Genomic DNA, 16,264 nt, shown 5'->3' with positions numbered 1-16,264 from the left:
CCCGGAAGTTCTCTCGGGCAGACGCCACCACCTCTACGGTGAAGGAGCACTTCCGGGATTGTAGGAGCAGCTCGGCGGCGGCTGTGGCGGCGGTGAGGGTGGCAGCCTGCTGGCTGCGGGGCTTCCAGGGAGGAGGCTGGCTGGGTGCGGGGTCCCGGGGCCAGACCCCGACGGCCCGGGCCGCTGGGGAGTGGATGGGGGAGGAAGCGGTCTGCGGTGGGGCGGCTGACACCTCACGGCTGGGGGCTGAGGCTGTAAAAGTGCTTTGGTTATGGAAGCGCTACGTTTGTGTGAGGCATTCTCGTTGTTGACAACTTAGGAGCGCATGTTTACACTAGATCTCCTGTTTGGGACCTGTTCTTGTATGTGGGGAGAAGTGAGAGCGCATGTTTGTCCGTCTAGATAACATATTAGCCGTATTAATAACCTTATTAATACGAGATAGCCGTATTAATAACAATAGTAATGACATAAACAACCACCGCCACGAGTACGATCAGCAGCTGTTACCCAAGAGCAGTTCTGTGCCATTCTCTTTTCCAAGCCCCTCACGTGCATCGTGTCGTTTCATCTTCATAGGAACCTCGTCAAGTAGGTATCGCTAGCCCCATTTTACAGATGAGGAAACGGAGACGCAGATGGCAGTGAACTAACTTCCCACAATCACTGCAGTACAGACAGAGTTGGAAGAAAGTCATTTTAACTCCAGAGGCCCTGCTCTTAGTAGCTAAACTACACCGCCTTCCATTTTGGTAACTGTGGCTGGAAGTTCCCAAAGAAAATAAGGGAAAGAGTGTGTGTGTGTGTGTGTGTGTGTGTGTGTGTGCGTGCGTGCATATATATATATCTATATATCTATATATATATTTGTTTAGTGTATACAATTTTATTTTTTAAAAATATTACTTAGCCATTTAGTTTTGTGTGTAATGGTCCAGTTCGTGGAGTCTTTCTCCTCCAGTTATAAAAATAACACACACTTATACAGGATACCTGGAAAATTTACAAAATATTAAATAGTGTAAATCTGTGTACTTGTCCACGTATTTGGTATTTATTCCTTTTTTTTTTTTTTTTTTTGCTTTTCCTGCTAGATTAAGAATCTGTTGAGAACAGGGATGGTACAGACATTTGAACAATGACAGTAATGATAATGATGGTAATGATAATATAAATAGCCACCACCACAAAAAATTCTCTTCCCACCTAGCTCACATGTCTAGCGCGTTCTAGTTGCTCATTAAATCTTTGTTACGCAAATGAAAGAATAGAGATAACCAGTGTTTAGTATTTTAGAGTATGCCCTTCCAGTCTTTTATAAAATTATATGTTATTTATGTAGTAGGTATGCTATATATAAAATGCATACACATTACTATGAGTTGTAACTTGGAGAGAGCATAGGAGAGTAAAAAGATAGTAAAAAAAATACAAATTCAACTACACAAATGTAGATTAAACTTTGTATAAGAACTGTGTAGTCTTTCCTATTAGATAGGTTCTTGGAGTATGTGGGGCAGAAATTGTATCTTAAATTAGTTCTCAATCTCCAGAGCTTGGTATCCAGTAGGTACTCAAAAAATGTTTGCAAGTGAATGAATTAATGGATATTTCAGAGTTGGTTTGTATGTCTATGAGTAGTTATCTCTAGATTGTTTTTTTCTGAGTTTTGGGAATGTATGATGTACGTATGTCATATAACCATATGACCTATATCCATGGTATTGTACAAATCCACCTTTCTAGCCTATGCCTTCACGCCATTCTTCTCCCTGCCTTACGTACTACTGCTAGTATCCATATTCCATACCGTCACACCTCAGGCCTTTGAGCTTCCCCGTGTGTTGTTTCCACACCCTTGAATTCTCTAATTGGCATCTTCATCTGTCAAAATCCTAAGTGCCCTTTAAGACAGGGGTTACAAGCTCAGATGCTTATAGGGGCTAATCAGGTAACATAAGCAGTCAAGTTGATTTTGGTGGAGATGGTGGGAAACTAGAGAACACTAGCCTGTCTAAAATAGCCCAGCAACTATTTGGCATGAGCTAGTTATTATCAAGTCAAATGTGGGCCCAGTGTTGCAAGATCTTTCAATTTTACAAGGGAATTTGAAAATCTATATTTGTAGATTAAATCTGAATTTTAGGTTTTTTAATGTTAGCAATTAATATTTTAAAATGTTTAAACACTGTGCAGATCAAATAAAACATCTGTAGGCTGGATTTGGCACTCAAAACCCCAGTTTGTGGCCACTATTTTATGCTTATTTCAGATACTTTGTCCATGAATATTATTCCGTTTCTGGCAGACTTCTTCTCTGTTCTTTCAGCATTTTGTGTATACCTCAATTATAGTGCTCCTTCCAAGCTGCCTTAGTTGTTAATATAAATTTTCTCTAGTAGTTTAGAAATGTCTTGATGTCATGGATTGGGTGTAATTCTGCACTTAGTATAGATCAGTACAAAATACTTGCTTATACATACCTAAGGTCTCACTGTGTGTATCTGTGTGTATGTATAAGGTACATTTATTTCTCCCCTGGTGATTGGTTATCCTGGAAACCAGTATCTGCTCTGTAAAAACACCAATAGTATCTTAGCTTTAATTGTGGTACATCTGGAAGAAATCGAATTGGTTAACATTGCTTTTCAAAAGCTAGTCTGATATAAATTCTGCCTGATGGCTTAAATTTCATAATCTCTGAAAAATTGAGGTAGAAATGATTAATGACTAATAAGATTTTTTAAAATGACAGCCAATAAAAGGAAAAATTGATAAGATGGACCTCATTGAAATTAAAAACGTTTGCTCTGTGAAAGACCCAATGAAGAGCATAAAAAGATAAACTACAAACTGGGATAAAATATTTGCAAACCACATATCTGACAAAGGACTCGAATCTAGAATGTAAAAGGAGCTGTCAAAACTCAACAGTAAAAAAATTCAATTAGAAAATGAGCAAGAGATACAAATAGGTATTTCACTGAAGTGGATATACAGATGGCAAATGAGCACATGAAAAGATGTTCAGTATCATTAGCCATTAGAGAAATGAAACTTAAAGCCACAATGAAATATCACACACCTATCTGAATGGCTCAAATAAAAAATAACACCACCAAATGCTGCTAAGAATACAGAGAAACTTAATCACTCATTGCTGGTTGGAATGTAAAATGGTATAGCTACTTTGGAAAAGAGCATGGCAGTTTCTTACAAAGTACAACAAATAAGTACCAGTGATTGTACACTTGGTCATTTATTCCAGATAAAGGAAAGTTTATGTTCCCATTAAAACTTGCACATGAGTGTTCATAGCTGTTTTATTTGTAATAGCCCAAACTGGAAACAGCTCGGGATTCTTCAACAGCTAAATAGTTAAACAAACAGATACATCCATACCAAGGAATACTATAATACTCAGCAATGAAAAAAGAGAAGCTATTGATACATACAACTTGGATGGATCGTGAGGGACTTATGCTGAGTGAAAAGAGTCGATCTCAAAGGTTACATACTCTGATTGCAGTTATCTAACATCTTTTTTTTTAATATTTATTTTGCTTTCAATGGTCTTATATACTAAGTAACTTTCTCACCCCCCCCCCCACCCCTGTCTTTAGGTTCAAGCTGTTGTTTCTCAGTCTAGTTGTCTAGTTGTGTAGGACACAGCTCCCTGGCCCATGCTGGTATTATGAGCCTTGCGCTTTCCCCGGCCGAGGCAGTTGGTTGCCAGCCAGTCCTCGGTCGGCCGCTCACAGCAGCTCATGGTAGCCCTTGCCGGCTGCTGGCCACCGGCCACTCCTGGCAGCACACGGTAGCCCATGGCAGCCCAGCTCCAGGGAGAGCTGTTGTTCACAATCTTAACTGTAGAGGGCACAGCTCACTGGCCCATGTAGGAATCGAACTGGCAACCTTGGCGTTAGGAGCACGGTGCTCCAACCTCCTGAGCTACTGGGCTGGCCCCTAACATCTTAAAATGACAAAATTATAGAGATGGAGGACAGATCAGTGGTTGCCATGGGTTGGGAGGAGGATAGGATGCAACTCCAGAAAGGATAACTCGGGATCCTTGTGATTGAAGTGTTCTGTATCCTGACTGTGGTAATGGTCACAGAAACCTACACATACGATACATTTTCATAGAACTAACTACACGCATAACAACTGAGCGCGTGGAAAACGGATGAAATCAGAATGGGGTCGGTGGATTGTATTAGGTTGGTGCAAAAGTAAATGTGATTTAAAGGTTAAAAGTAATTGTAAAAACTGCAATTACTTTTGCACCAACCTAATATCAATATCCTGGTTGTGATATTATTACTATAGTTATACAGATTGTTACCATTGGGGAAACTGAAGTGAAGGATATATCAGATTTCTCTGTGTTGTTTCTTTTATTTCTTACACCTGCGTGTGAAGCTATGATAATCTCAAAATGAAAAGTTGAAACAAATAACATACCAAAGAGCCTATACAATAAATTTTTTTTGGGGGCTTTTATTTTACCAGGTGATGATCTAATCATGTCGGATAAAGATGATATTGAGACTCCAGTGATAACGGAAGCAACCCCCACCCTTGAAAATGGGAACTCTGAGCCAGCCAAGAATTCTGAGTGTGTTGACCAAAGTGCCAAGCCGGAGAATAAACCAGAACCTGTAGTTTCTACTCGGAAAAGACCAGAGACCAAACCTTCCAGTGACCTTGAGACTTCAGAAGTTCCCCCTGTTCAGGCATCACAGGCTGCAGACAAAGTAGAGTATCTGTTAAAAATTGAGATTAAAAAGTTAGCGTTGAAAAGAATTTGGAATCAATACCAGTTTAGGATTGTACCTATTTCTTTCTTTCATAACCACAAAACTTAATTTTCTCAGTTCTGTAAATGCTTTTATGAGTAGTTGCCTTTGCTATATGGTGCTTACATGTAGTTTACATACGTATATCAGTCAAGCAATTAGCTAAATCATATGTATTTGTTCACCCATATTTTTGGCTAATAATTAGATACCTTGTCCATATACTCTTATTTTTCTCTAATTTTTTAATTTTTCCTTTGCTTTTTGGTTTTCTGGCTACTGGGAAAAATAGGAGACTGTTTCCAAAGATGAACCCCAGACCGGATGGGGCTATTGGGGCAGCTGGGGCAAGTCCTTACTCTCTTCAGCTTCAGCTACAGTCGCCACAGTAGGTAAGGTCGTCAGGTATTTTATTAATTTTTATGTGTATTTTGCTACAGATATGTGTTAAAAGTGATTTTGTTAATAATTCAACTTCCATATTTACTCAAAGACTTTATCGTTTGAGGATGCATTAGTAATGAGAGGATGATTTATCCTGCCACTAGAGTTCACAGCATTTCCTCCTTAGAAGGTTGATATTTAGGAATTGGTAATATAAAACTATTCTTTAGTGATAATGAATCTTTTTTTTTTTTTCTTTTGGTAAGGATGCATTCCCAAAGATTATGTATGGTCAAAATAACATGTCCTGTGGCTGTAATGAAATAAAAAATCTGTGGGTTTGATTTTTGTTTTTTTCCTCCAATTTTGGTGACTAATAGCAAATAATATTCAAATGTAAAAATGTTATTTTTCTCATTAGGACAAGGTATTTCAAATGTCATTGAGAAGGCAGAGACTTCCCTTGGAATCCCTAGTCCTACTGAAATTTCAACGGAAGTCCAATATGCAACAGGTTAGTATATGGAAACATTAAGACCTAGAATTATGGACCAAATGGAAAGGGTGAGTTCATTTTTCAGTAGATATTTATTGAATGTGTGATACTCAGGGCATGATGGGACTGGTGAGAAAGGAAGTTTAGAATCTTTGGCTGACAGAGGTCTGTGTCCTTTAAACACTCATGTATCTCTCCATTTTTCTCATTTATGAAATGGGATGATATTTTATATCTCAAATGACTATTATAAACATTAAATAAATAAGACCATGAACGTAGCATGTAAAAATTGCCTATCATTTTGCTTGGCATAATTGTGTAAGAGTCCAGTAAGAGTTAGATGAATTTGAATCTGTCATGGTAAGAAAAACTATTTTAATGTGTTAGTTTTGGGAATGTATTTTTTTTGTATTTGGATTTTTATGAAAGTGAAGTTTAATTCTGGAGACCTGCCTTGATCTAGTAGAAACCTTCTCTCACTTAAGCCATAAAGGACAGAGCTATAATAAGGGATCAAGAGAGCCTGGACCACAAAATAGAAAGCTTTTCAGGGCCTGAGTTTGCTTTCTCCATCTTTCAGGGGCTTTATTGTCTCCCACTCTTGCTTCTCTCTGCTCATCTGCATCATTTTTCTCTTGAATCAGGCTGACTTGGAGTCTCTGCTTCTTGCCCACTGCTCCAGCTTTATATCGAGTTCTAGTATAAGAACCCATCAGAGACTATTTGGTGTCGGTTATTTCCACTTTTAAATTCCCCAGAGAGAGAATTATATCAGCCTAAACTTGGGTCAGCTATGGCCAGGAGACAAGATGACATTATGTAACATGACTGTAAAGGACCATATGAATGAGTTGGGAACACTCTTCTTAGTGATAGCTGCATCAGACTACTTTGGCTGCAAGTAACAGAGCATGTGACTAAAAGTGAGTTTATTCTTCTCACTTAGAGGAACTCCAGAAGGAGACGGTTCCAGAGTTAGTTTAGTGGCTCATTGATGTCAGAGTTCTGTGTTGGCTTCACTGCAGTCTTCTTAGTCGTCTCTTGATGGTGGCCAAATAATTCTGCAGCTCCAAGTATAGTGTTTTACGAGTGATGCAGCTGTGCTCAAAGTCAGGAATTAAGTGGATGGGAAGTGTCATTTCTCCTCAGGTATCTCTCACCCTTTAAAGTGAGGAAAAGTTTTCCCAGCAGCCCCCCACAGATCTCTCAAATTTCATTGTTAGAGCGAGGTTTTGTTCATGCTATAGCAGCAAGAGATGCTGGGAGAGTGAATTTGGGGCATTATGATAAACCTCTTTATCAGGAAGTGGGTTTAGCAGGCAAGGAAAAAGGGATTAGAAGTGGCTTTGAATAGGTAAACAGCAGTGTCTCCCCCAAGACCTAAAAGATGTCTACCACACAAGCCATATTTTAAGAAGGGCATTGAAAAACTGGAGTGAATCCTGAAAAGAGTCAGCTAGATAGTGAAATACCAAGAATTAATGTTTTACAAGGGAAAGTTGAAGGCATCATGGATATTAAATCTGGAAATCTGGGAAAAGGAGATTGGGAGAATATGTTGGTTCTTTTCAGGTCTCTGCAAACCACCATGGAGAAGAAGGCGTAGGTTTATTTGTGGTTCATGAAGAGAGAACATTGCAAGTTACATGCACTTAGATTTTAGTTTAATACAGAGTTTTGAAAGGGTTAAAAGTTAATAAAGAGAACTTTCCAAAATTGGATTGGAAAGCCTTATGATAATAAACTCCTCCCATCTTCTAAAGTTCCTGAGGAGGGGGGTTAATTCTTCTGCCAAGGATGTTGTAGCTGGAACGTGTCTTTTCAGAACTTTGAAGTCAGCAAGAGGCCACCAGCAATGGAAATCATTTTCAGTCATCTCTTAGGGATGGGGCAGGGGTGGGGTGTTTGATCCAAAGACTGTGTTTGAATGTGCTTGATAGTGACAGGAAAGACCAGTAATTGAGGGAATAAGAAGAAATAAATGGTGTGAACCAAGATTCAGGCGGGTACTACACAGAAGTATTGGTTGAGGGTGTACCCTGCAAGTGTCTTATGTTTGTTCTTTTATGCTTTTAAGCCCCCCAGTCCTTTGCTATTTGTAAACCTGGGGGAAAATGCCAAATGCTTACATCGGGGGTTGAGGAATAAAGCATGTTTTATGCTTGCATTTGCATCAAATGCTCATTTCCTTATTAGTGTTGTTAAGCGTTGTCTCTGGCTTCAGACATTAGATATAATAGGAAGATTATTTTTCTAAACTCCCTCCACAGATTAATTCATTCAACAAAAATTTATTGAGTGGCTATTCAGTGGCAGGCACTGTTCTAAGTGCTGGGGAGATATCAGTGAACAAACAAGATCTATACCTCAATGCTAAAGTGAAATGAAGAAAAATAAGGTGAGGGGAAGAGTGCCTGTTGGGCAAAGCACTGTGCTTGGTGTTGCGAGAATTTGGAATGAGTTAGACATAGAACCTACCCTCTCTTTTGAATCTAATGGATAAACCCATTATTGAAAGAACTAACCAGAGCACAAATCAGGTGAAGTCAAATGTTTTGGTGGAGGTTCAAGCAAAGGACTGTGGTAACTTTGAGCAATTAATTTATGTTTTCATGAAGGAAAATATTTTTTTAAGTTAGATCTTGAGTTAGATCTTGAGAATGGGTATGGTTTTGACAAAAGGAAAAGCTGTGGTGCAGGGATTTTGAGGTTAAGGTTAATAGGAGGAACTAAAACAAAGTGAGAGGGCGTGAGGGTGTTTAGGGAAGAGAGATTTCTGTAGTGATAAAGGGAGAGATATGCCTGTGGGTTACATGTCATTGAGATTTTTGTTTTCAAAGCAAAAAACCACTTTATTTTTTTTTGTTTGGAAAATAATAATGCTCACTATAGGAAAACTTAGCGAAAAAATAGAAAGCTATAAATAAGTAAGTGAGAAATCTTCTGATTCCATCCAGAAATAATATTTTGGTATATATTATTCCATATTTTTCTGTGACTATGACCATATATATTTAGAAAACTAATCGTACTTTCTATTTTTTTATAACCTACCTTTGTTTAAAACCATCACATTCTATGTCAGTAATATGCCTACATCATCATTTTTAATGGCTGCAGGGAATTCCATTCATGTAGGTATGTTTTAAATATATTTAAATATTTTAAATATATGTTTAGTTAATCACTTTTTTTTAAGCATCATGAACAATGTTATACTTAACATTCTTATGTGAAATTCACATGTCTTTGTGAAATTATTTCTTTAATAGAAAATCCTAAACATGGAATTGCTGAGTTAGGGGGTACTCACAGATACAACTTGCCAAATTACTGTCTAAACAACATTCTTTGAAGAGAGAAAAAGGAAGACCTGTCTCCCATTTCTACTCCATGAGTGTTAAAATGTGTGTAGGGGAGATGTGTTTTATGTTTATCCACAGAAGTACCATTTCTGATGCTCACCATTCTTTTGTGTAGATCTAAGTTTTCCGCTGATACAATTTTCCTTCAGCCTTAAGAATTTCCTTTAATATTTTTTGTTAGTTCAGATTTGGTGACAGTGAATTCTCTCAGATTTTGTTTGTTTGGAAATGTTTTTATTTTCATTTTTGAAGATATTTTTTTGGATATAGAATTCCAGAATGACAAATTTCTCCCCCTTTTATTACTTTAAGAATTTTATCCCTTTGTGTTCTGGGTTGGATTCTTTCTGTTGGGAACTGTCTGCTTTTACAATTTCTTGTTGTTACTGCTCTTCAGAAGTTTTGATTCTGATGTAGTCTTCCTTGTGTTTTTTATACTGGAGATTCATTGGACTTCATGGGTTTAATCAAATATGAAAATGTTCAGCTATTGTTTCTTCATATAGTTTTTCTGTCTTCCCCCCTTTCCCCCCTGGTATTCCAGTTACACGTGTCTTAAACAGCTTGGTGGTGTCCCATAGTCACTGAGGTTTGGTGCATTTTTAAGCCTATTTTCTCTGTGCTTCAGTTTAGATAGTTTTTATTGTTGTATCTTCAAGTTCACTGGTCTTTTCTTCTGCTGTGCCTTATCCTGTTAAGTCCATTCAATGACTTTTTAATATCAGATATTGTATTTTTCAACTCTAGAAATTCCATTTGTTTCTTTTTCATATCTTACATTTCTCACCTATCTATGCACGTATTTTAGTGTCCTGTCTGCTAATTCTATCAATCATCTTTGTTACTTGAATCTGTTTCTATTGACCAATTTTTTTCTTGGTTATAGGTCACATTTTTCATTTCTTTACTTGGATGCTGGACATTAAGAACATTACACTGTTGAGTGGATATTGTTGTCTATTAAAGATCGTGAGTTTTGTTCGGCAGACAATTAAGATATTGGTAGCTTAGATTGATCCTTTTAAGGCTTATTTTTAAGCGTCATTAGGGTGAATCTAGAAGAGCCTTTACTCTCAAGTGCTAGTTTAGCCCTACTACTAAGGCCTCTGACCCTTCTAAAGTTTCCACCTAATTCCCAGGTGTTTAACTAGGTTTCTCTACTTGACTGGTCTGAAGTCAAATGTCTTTCAGCCTAGCATGAGCTTTGGGCATTGTTTAGTTTACAGCTCCATGGTAGTTCTTTGTCCAGTATCATCTCCCAGTGCATGAGCAGTTTAGTAATAAGCCAAAGACTCAAGGGCACTTCCATGTAGATACCTGGAACTCTTTACCTCTGTAGCTCCCTCCTCTCTAGTACTCTTACCTGCAAATTCCAGGTGCTTCATCGTTCCTGGACTCCGGTCTCTTGTCTCTTCCCTCAGTAAACTGCCATGCTCTGCTTGTGCTGTGGCTGGAAAGCCAAGCCAATCATAGGGTTCCCTTGATTTGTTTCTCTTCTCTCCTGGATCATAGTCCTGTGCTATCTGTTGACCAATGCCTGAAGGCAGTTGTTTCTTACATTTTGCCCAGTTTTTCTATGGTGGAAGGGTAAGTCCAATACCATTTAATTCGTCATAGCTGGAAGTAGAAGTCCTTCCAATAATAATTAATTATTTGTTGATCTCCTATGAGAGATTTCTTTGTTGATCTCCCATAAGAGATTTCAAAGTTAATAAAATAGAACAGACTTTTTTCGATGAAACATACTCATCTTTGTAATGCATGTCTGATTCCTACGAATAAGCGTAATTTTTTAAGGATAAAATTGAAAATAGGCTGGATTTTAAAGTCAGGTTTATTGAGGTATAATTTACATACAGTAAAGTTTACACTTTTCAGGTAAATATAGTTTTACATGTTTTGACAAATACACAGTCCTGTTTACATTGTGTAATCACAGTCCATTGTGATTATACAAATAGAGACTATTTCCAGTATCTACTATATAGACAATCAAGATACAAAAATATTTTCATTATCCCTCCAAAAGTCTCTTCATGCCCCTTTGTAGTTACTCCCCTTTACCTACTCTCAGTTCTTGACCGTATACTTTGTCCAGAAGATCATGGAAATGGAATCATATAGTATATGTATAGTCTGTTTTAATATATATCAGTAGTTTGTTCAACAGTTTAAAATAAAAAGAGCTAAGGCTTTGTGTGTGGGAAGCATGGTCTCATTTTTTAAAAATTCACATAGATGTTAATAATGCAAAGTTATTTATGGACCATCTCTTCATGTTTACACTTCCCCTCCCTCCTGTAGGAGAGACAAATGCCAAAGAGAATGAAAACTCCTCCCCGATGACTGGACCGTTTGGTGTATTCTCAACCATCTCTACTGCTGTTCATAGCACAGTGAGTAAAATGTCTAAGGTGGCCTGTTCCCTTCCATGATTATTATGGTTTTTTGTCTCTTTCTCTCTTTTCTTTGAAAAGCCATGGAGACTGATGACTCTTATGGCAGTCCAGATCACTGAAGATCAATCACTTTAATCTTAGGAGTAGAGTGAGAGCTACTTGAAAACTTTCTTTAAAGAAGTGAAGGAGGGAACAGGAGGTGAAGAGTAACAGAGGCAGTGTACATAATATTTTATGGACTAGGAGTTCTTAGTTTGGTGACTCTAGAAAACTTTTGCTTTATAAAAATATTTTTCTCATAATTTCATTTTTTAGGCAAAGGGGAAATATGATATAAATGATAGATGCTTGTAAAACTGGATGATTAGAAACATTTTAAAAAGTGTTATACAAAGCTTAATACATTTCCTATATGAGGATAGATAGCTAGTACTTTTAACTTTTTTATTGTAGTATAACATATACACAGAAAAGTAAAATCCTAAGTGCTCAGTTTGAATTTTCACATTGTGAACACATTCAGACTAAGAAACAACCTGATGGTACATCAGATGTCTCCCCGTGCCATCTCCCAGTCATCTGTGCCTCCGCTTCTTGCCTACCAAGATAGCCACCATCCTGACTTCTACCATCATAGATTAACTTCACCTGCTGTTGAACTTTATATAAATGCACTCATACAGAATGTACTCTCTTGTGTCTAGCTTCTTTCACTCAACATTATGTTTTTATGATTTATCCATGGTGAAATTTGTGTGGTGTATTCCTTTTTATTTTTTTCTGTATTCCATTGCATGACTGTGTCAATTTAAAATAGGTAAATGCATTCCACAGTTTGTAAGTGCTGGGGTAGTTTGCAGTTTTGAGCTTTTACAAATAGTGCTGCTATGAGCATTCTTGTACATCTTCTGATGAAACCTCAGTACAAATTCCTGTTGAGTATGTAACCATTTGTGGAGTTGCTGGATTGTAAGATATTCCTAGGTTCATTCAGCTGTCGTAGATACTGACAGTTTTCCAAAGTGGTTATACCAGTTTACATGCTCACAAGCAGTGTGTAATTGTTTCAGTTGCTGCACATTCTTGCCAGTGCTTGGTATTATAAGCCACTATTTTGTATAATCAAAACATGCAGGTGTCTTTTTTCAATATTATTGTAATGAGGTTGCATGTGTTTCCTAGGGAAAGAGCGTTATCAGTGGGGGTTTGGATGCCTTAGAATTCATTGGGAAAAAGACAATGGATGTAATAGCAGAAGGGGATCCTGGATTTAAAAGAACCAAGGGTCTGATGAACCGGAATTCTACGCTGTCACAGGTACTGTTTATCTTTTCCTGTTTACTTCCTATTTCTGGTTTGATCTTTATTTTTGCCTGTTGTAACTTTGGACCTTGTTATTATTTCCTTTTGAACATTTTTAAATGATTTCCCCCTGCTTTCTTCTGCCTCCCCTTCCCACTCCGGTTCAAACCATTGTTTCTCAGTCTAGTTGTGTAGGACACAGCTCCCTGGCTCATTCTGGTATTATGAGCCTTGCGCTCCCCCGTCTGAGGCAGTTGGTCACCAGTTGTGGGTCGGCCGCTCACAGCAGGTCAGGGCAGCTCTCGCCAGCTGCCAGCCACTCACGCTGGCTGCCGGCCACTCACCCTGGCCACCGGCTGCTCATGGCAGCACACGGCAGCACACAGCAGCCCATAGCAGCATACGGCAGCTCACGATGGTTGCCGGCCACTCACACTGGTTGCTGGCTGCTCATGGCGGCACATGGTAGTCCACAGCAGCACACGGTAGCCCATGGCAGCACACAGCAGCTCACGCCAACCTCCTGCTCTTTTCGGAAGCCCAGCTCCAGGGAGAGCTTTGTTCACAATCTTAGCTGTAGAGGGCGCAGCTCACTGGCCCATGTGGGAATCGAACTGACGACCTCGGTGATAGGAGCACAGCGCTCCAACCACCTGAGCCACCGGGCCGGCTCAAATGATTTTTTTAACCAAGGGGTTTTTTGAGGGGTATGGGGTAGGGGAGGAGCAGTGAGAGCTCTAATATTTATAAAAATGCCAGTTCTTTTTTCTCTCTGTTTTCATTTCTGCAGGAGCCTCCTGTAAGTACAGGACAAGATGCCAAGCCCCTTCAGAGTTGTTTATTAGATTGATGTTTAAACAACTTTCAGTTCCTTGTGTGTTATTTACCCTGTCTAGGATCAAAATATGTCTGATCATTTTTTTCCTGAGGCTCCTGAGCCTATCACATTTGAATTGCAATGCCAAGAATTAAACGGCAAAGCTCTGTACTGTTATCCATCTCAGCTTTGCTTCCCTCAACTTTCAAAATTCACCCTTGAGCTCTCATTACTTGCTGCAGTGTAATGCCTCCATCTCTTTTTCAGGTTTTACGAGAGGCGAAGGAGAAAGAAGAGCAGTGGACCTCCAATGAGGTCACCATGGAAAGGGACAAGAAAAATCATTATGGACTACTCTTTGATGAATTTCAAGGCCTTTCACATCTAGAAGCTCTGGAGATGCTTTCCCGAGAAAGTGAAATAAAGGTGATTCCAAAAAAAAAAAATTTCAACTGGAACAGTCTGTAAGCAAAGGAATGCTGCCTACTTTCTTTTCTTTTTGTACAGTTGAAAGGTGAAATGCATTTCAGATGAAGGTGTGAGACTCTGAAAATACTATGCCAAAACAAACAAACAGAGAAACTAATGTTTGAACTAATTGGTAGAAATAGAATGAGACAGGTGTTACTTCTCTAAATTTAAACACAAAAGGAGCAAGTAACAAAGAGAGCCTAATAGCACATTTGTTATTTTTTCTTCACCTTGGTATTTTTTTATTAATAGTTTCTTTGGCTTAACCTTTCAATTTAGATACAGTTACCTGTTAGCTTTTAATAGATTCAAGACTACTTCATTTCCCCCTTAATTTCTAAGCTGTTGTTAAGCGCTAATAATTTCCAGACATTTCTGGCTCGTATTATTTTTAGATGTAAAAATTCTACCTTTCTGTAATGAGCAACCTGTTGTGTTAAGGTTCTTAAGAGTAGCTTGTGTTGGCTGGTGAGCTCGTAATTTTGTTTTTAATTGGATCTATATAGCCTTTCTCCATGTGAGAATGTTTTTTGTTTTCTTTTATACTCCCACAACTTCTAAAAATTATTTTATATTATGTTGATATAGGTGAAATCCATCCTTAATTCTCTAAGTGGAGAAGAATTAGAGACTCTAAAACTTGAATTGGAGCAACTGAAAGAAGCATTTTCACTAGCAGAGTTCTGTGAGGAAGAGGAAGAAGAGGCAAAAGGTAATATGACAACCCAGCATCTGAGTGGGAAGATGTAGTGTGTTTATACGCAGTGTATTGCCCTTTAAATTATTTTCTCTCCAAATACACTAGCCTGATTTTACTTTTTTCATTGAGGATGTTCATGCACAATTCTCTGTGGCCTTCCACCTAACTAGGTGTGAACAGTTGGCCTTATGTGCATGTCTTCTCTCCCGTCCCCCACTCTCTTTGTGGCTTGTCAAAGTCTAATCTTGCAACCTCCATCTCTGCTTGCTGTTTCAGTTAGAGAGCAGCCCTTGACAGATTCCTGCCTCTGTCTGGCTGGTCATCCCTGTGAGCTTCTGTATCCCTGGATACTGCTCCCATGCCTCTCTGGCTCCGGTGACCCCGTCCTCATCTTGTATTGAAGCAAGCAGGGTGGCAGTTATCCAAAATGTGGGTGATAGGTGATCTTTCTTCATTTTCAAAACTTTTTTTTTAATGCCATGTTTTTAATATCTGCATCCCTCAGAAAATGTAAGTAGTAACTACTCATTTTTGCAAAGTTATCAGGAATGAGGTAGTTCACATGAAGCTTAATTTCTGAATAATAACTGGATCTTAAGCTGTGAGTTATTTTATGTTAACATTTTAACAGAAATATTTCTAATATAAACACACTAACTGGAATTTTTTTTTTTTTAGTAGAACATAGTGAATACAGCTTTGCTTTTTTTTTTTTTTGATGAAACAGTCAGTTGTAAACATTAAAAGTGAATTGAAAAATTTTGTCAAAGTCCATCAAGATATAGATCGTGTTTCCCTGAAAATAAGACCTAGCTGGACAGTAAGCTCTAATGTGTCTTTTGGAGCAAAAATTAATGTAAGACGCGGTGTTATGTTATGTTGTGTTATGTTATAAACTGGGTCTTATAGTAAAATAAGACCGAGTCTTACATTAATTTTTGCTCCAAAAGATGCACTAGAGCTGATTGTCCGGCTAGGTCTTATTTTCTGGGAAACACCGTAGGAACAATCACCCATGTGGTACATTAAATCAGTGGTTTGAAAAATGTGGTCTGCAGATCCTTTGAAAAGGCTATTAAAATAGTTCTCCCTTTTTCAACTATATATCTTTGTGAGCTTGGATTTTCTTCATGTACTTAAACAAAACAACGTGTCATAACAGATAGAATGTAAAAACAGATAAAATCATCCAGCTGTCTTTAAGCTAGGCATTAACGAGTTTTGCAAAGATCTAAAACAATGGCACTTGTATCACTAATATTTTTCATTTTTGGAAACTACTGTGGTTTTTTTTAAACGTATGTTATTTATGTTTAGTGGGTTTATTATTGTTTTTAATGAATTAATAAATACCTCAAACATTTCAGTTTTAATTTTTAATGTAAAATTGATTGATATATAACTTACATTAAAAAAAGACTCTTTGGGGTTCTCAAAAAGTTTCAAGAGTGTAAAGGGGTCCTGAGACCAAAATGTTCGAGAACTGCTAGATTAAGTTATCCTAAACTGTTGTACTTTTAGAAATGTC

The 16,264-nt window shown here is 38.0% G+C and overlaps 1 protein-coding gene across 2 annotated transcripts in view; it reads left to right on the top strand.

Annotated features, from left to right (window-relative positions):
- The first annotated feature begins 3 nt into the window (after positions 1-3).
- The window catches only part of FAM114A2 (family with sequence similarity 114 member A2), a 31,609-nt gene continuing 15,348 nt past the window's right edge, over positions 4-16,264 (top strand). The window contains exons 1-8 of one of the 2 annotated variants that reach the window (XM_019750395.3): positions 4-92; positions 4,513-4,757; positions 5,092-5,191; positions 5,605-5,697; positions 11,352-11,443; positions 12,629-12,763; positions 13,833-13,991; positions 14,625-14,748. In XM_019750395.3, coding sequence (XP_019605954.3) covers positions 4,527-4,757; positions 5,092-5,191; positions 5,605-5,697; positions 11,352-11,443; positions 12,629-12,763; positions 13,833-13,991; positions 14,625-14,748 — 934 coding nt within the window. In that variant the 5' untranslated portion in view covers positions 4-92; positions 4,513-4,526. Of the gene's footprint in view, positions 592-4,512; positions 4,758-5,091; positions 5,192-5,604; positions 5,698-11,351; positions 11,444-12,628; positions 12,764-13,832; positions 13,992-14,624; positions 14,749-16,264 lie in introns of both variants that reach the window. The other variant, XM_019750393.3, reaches the window with a different exon arrangement.

The sequence above is a fragment of the Rhinolophus sinicus genome, chromosome 5 (assembly GCF_057876585.1).
Source record: "Rhinolophus sinicus isolate RSI-liver-muscle chromosome 5, RSI-T2T, whole genome shotgun sequence".
Taxonomy (NCBI): Eukaryota; Metazoa; Chordata; class Mammalia; order Chiroptera; family Rhinolophidae; genus Rhinolophus; species Rhinolophus sinicus.
This window is presented reverse-complemented; position numbering and strand designations above follow the sequence as displayed.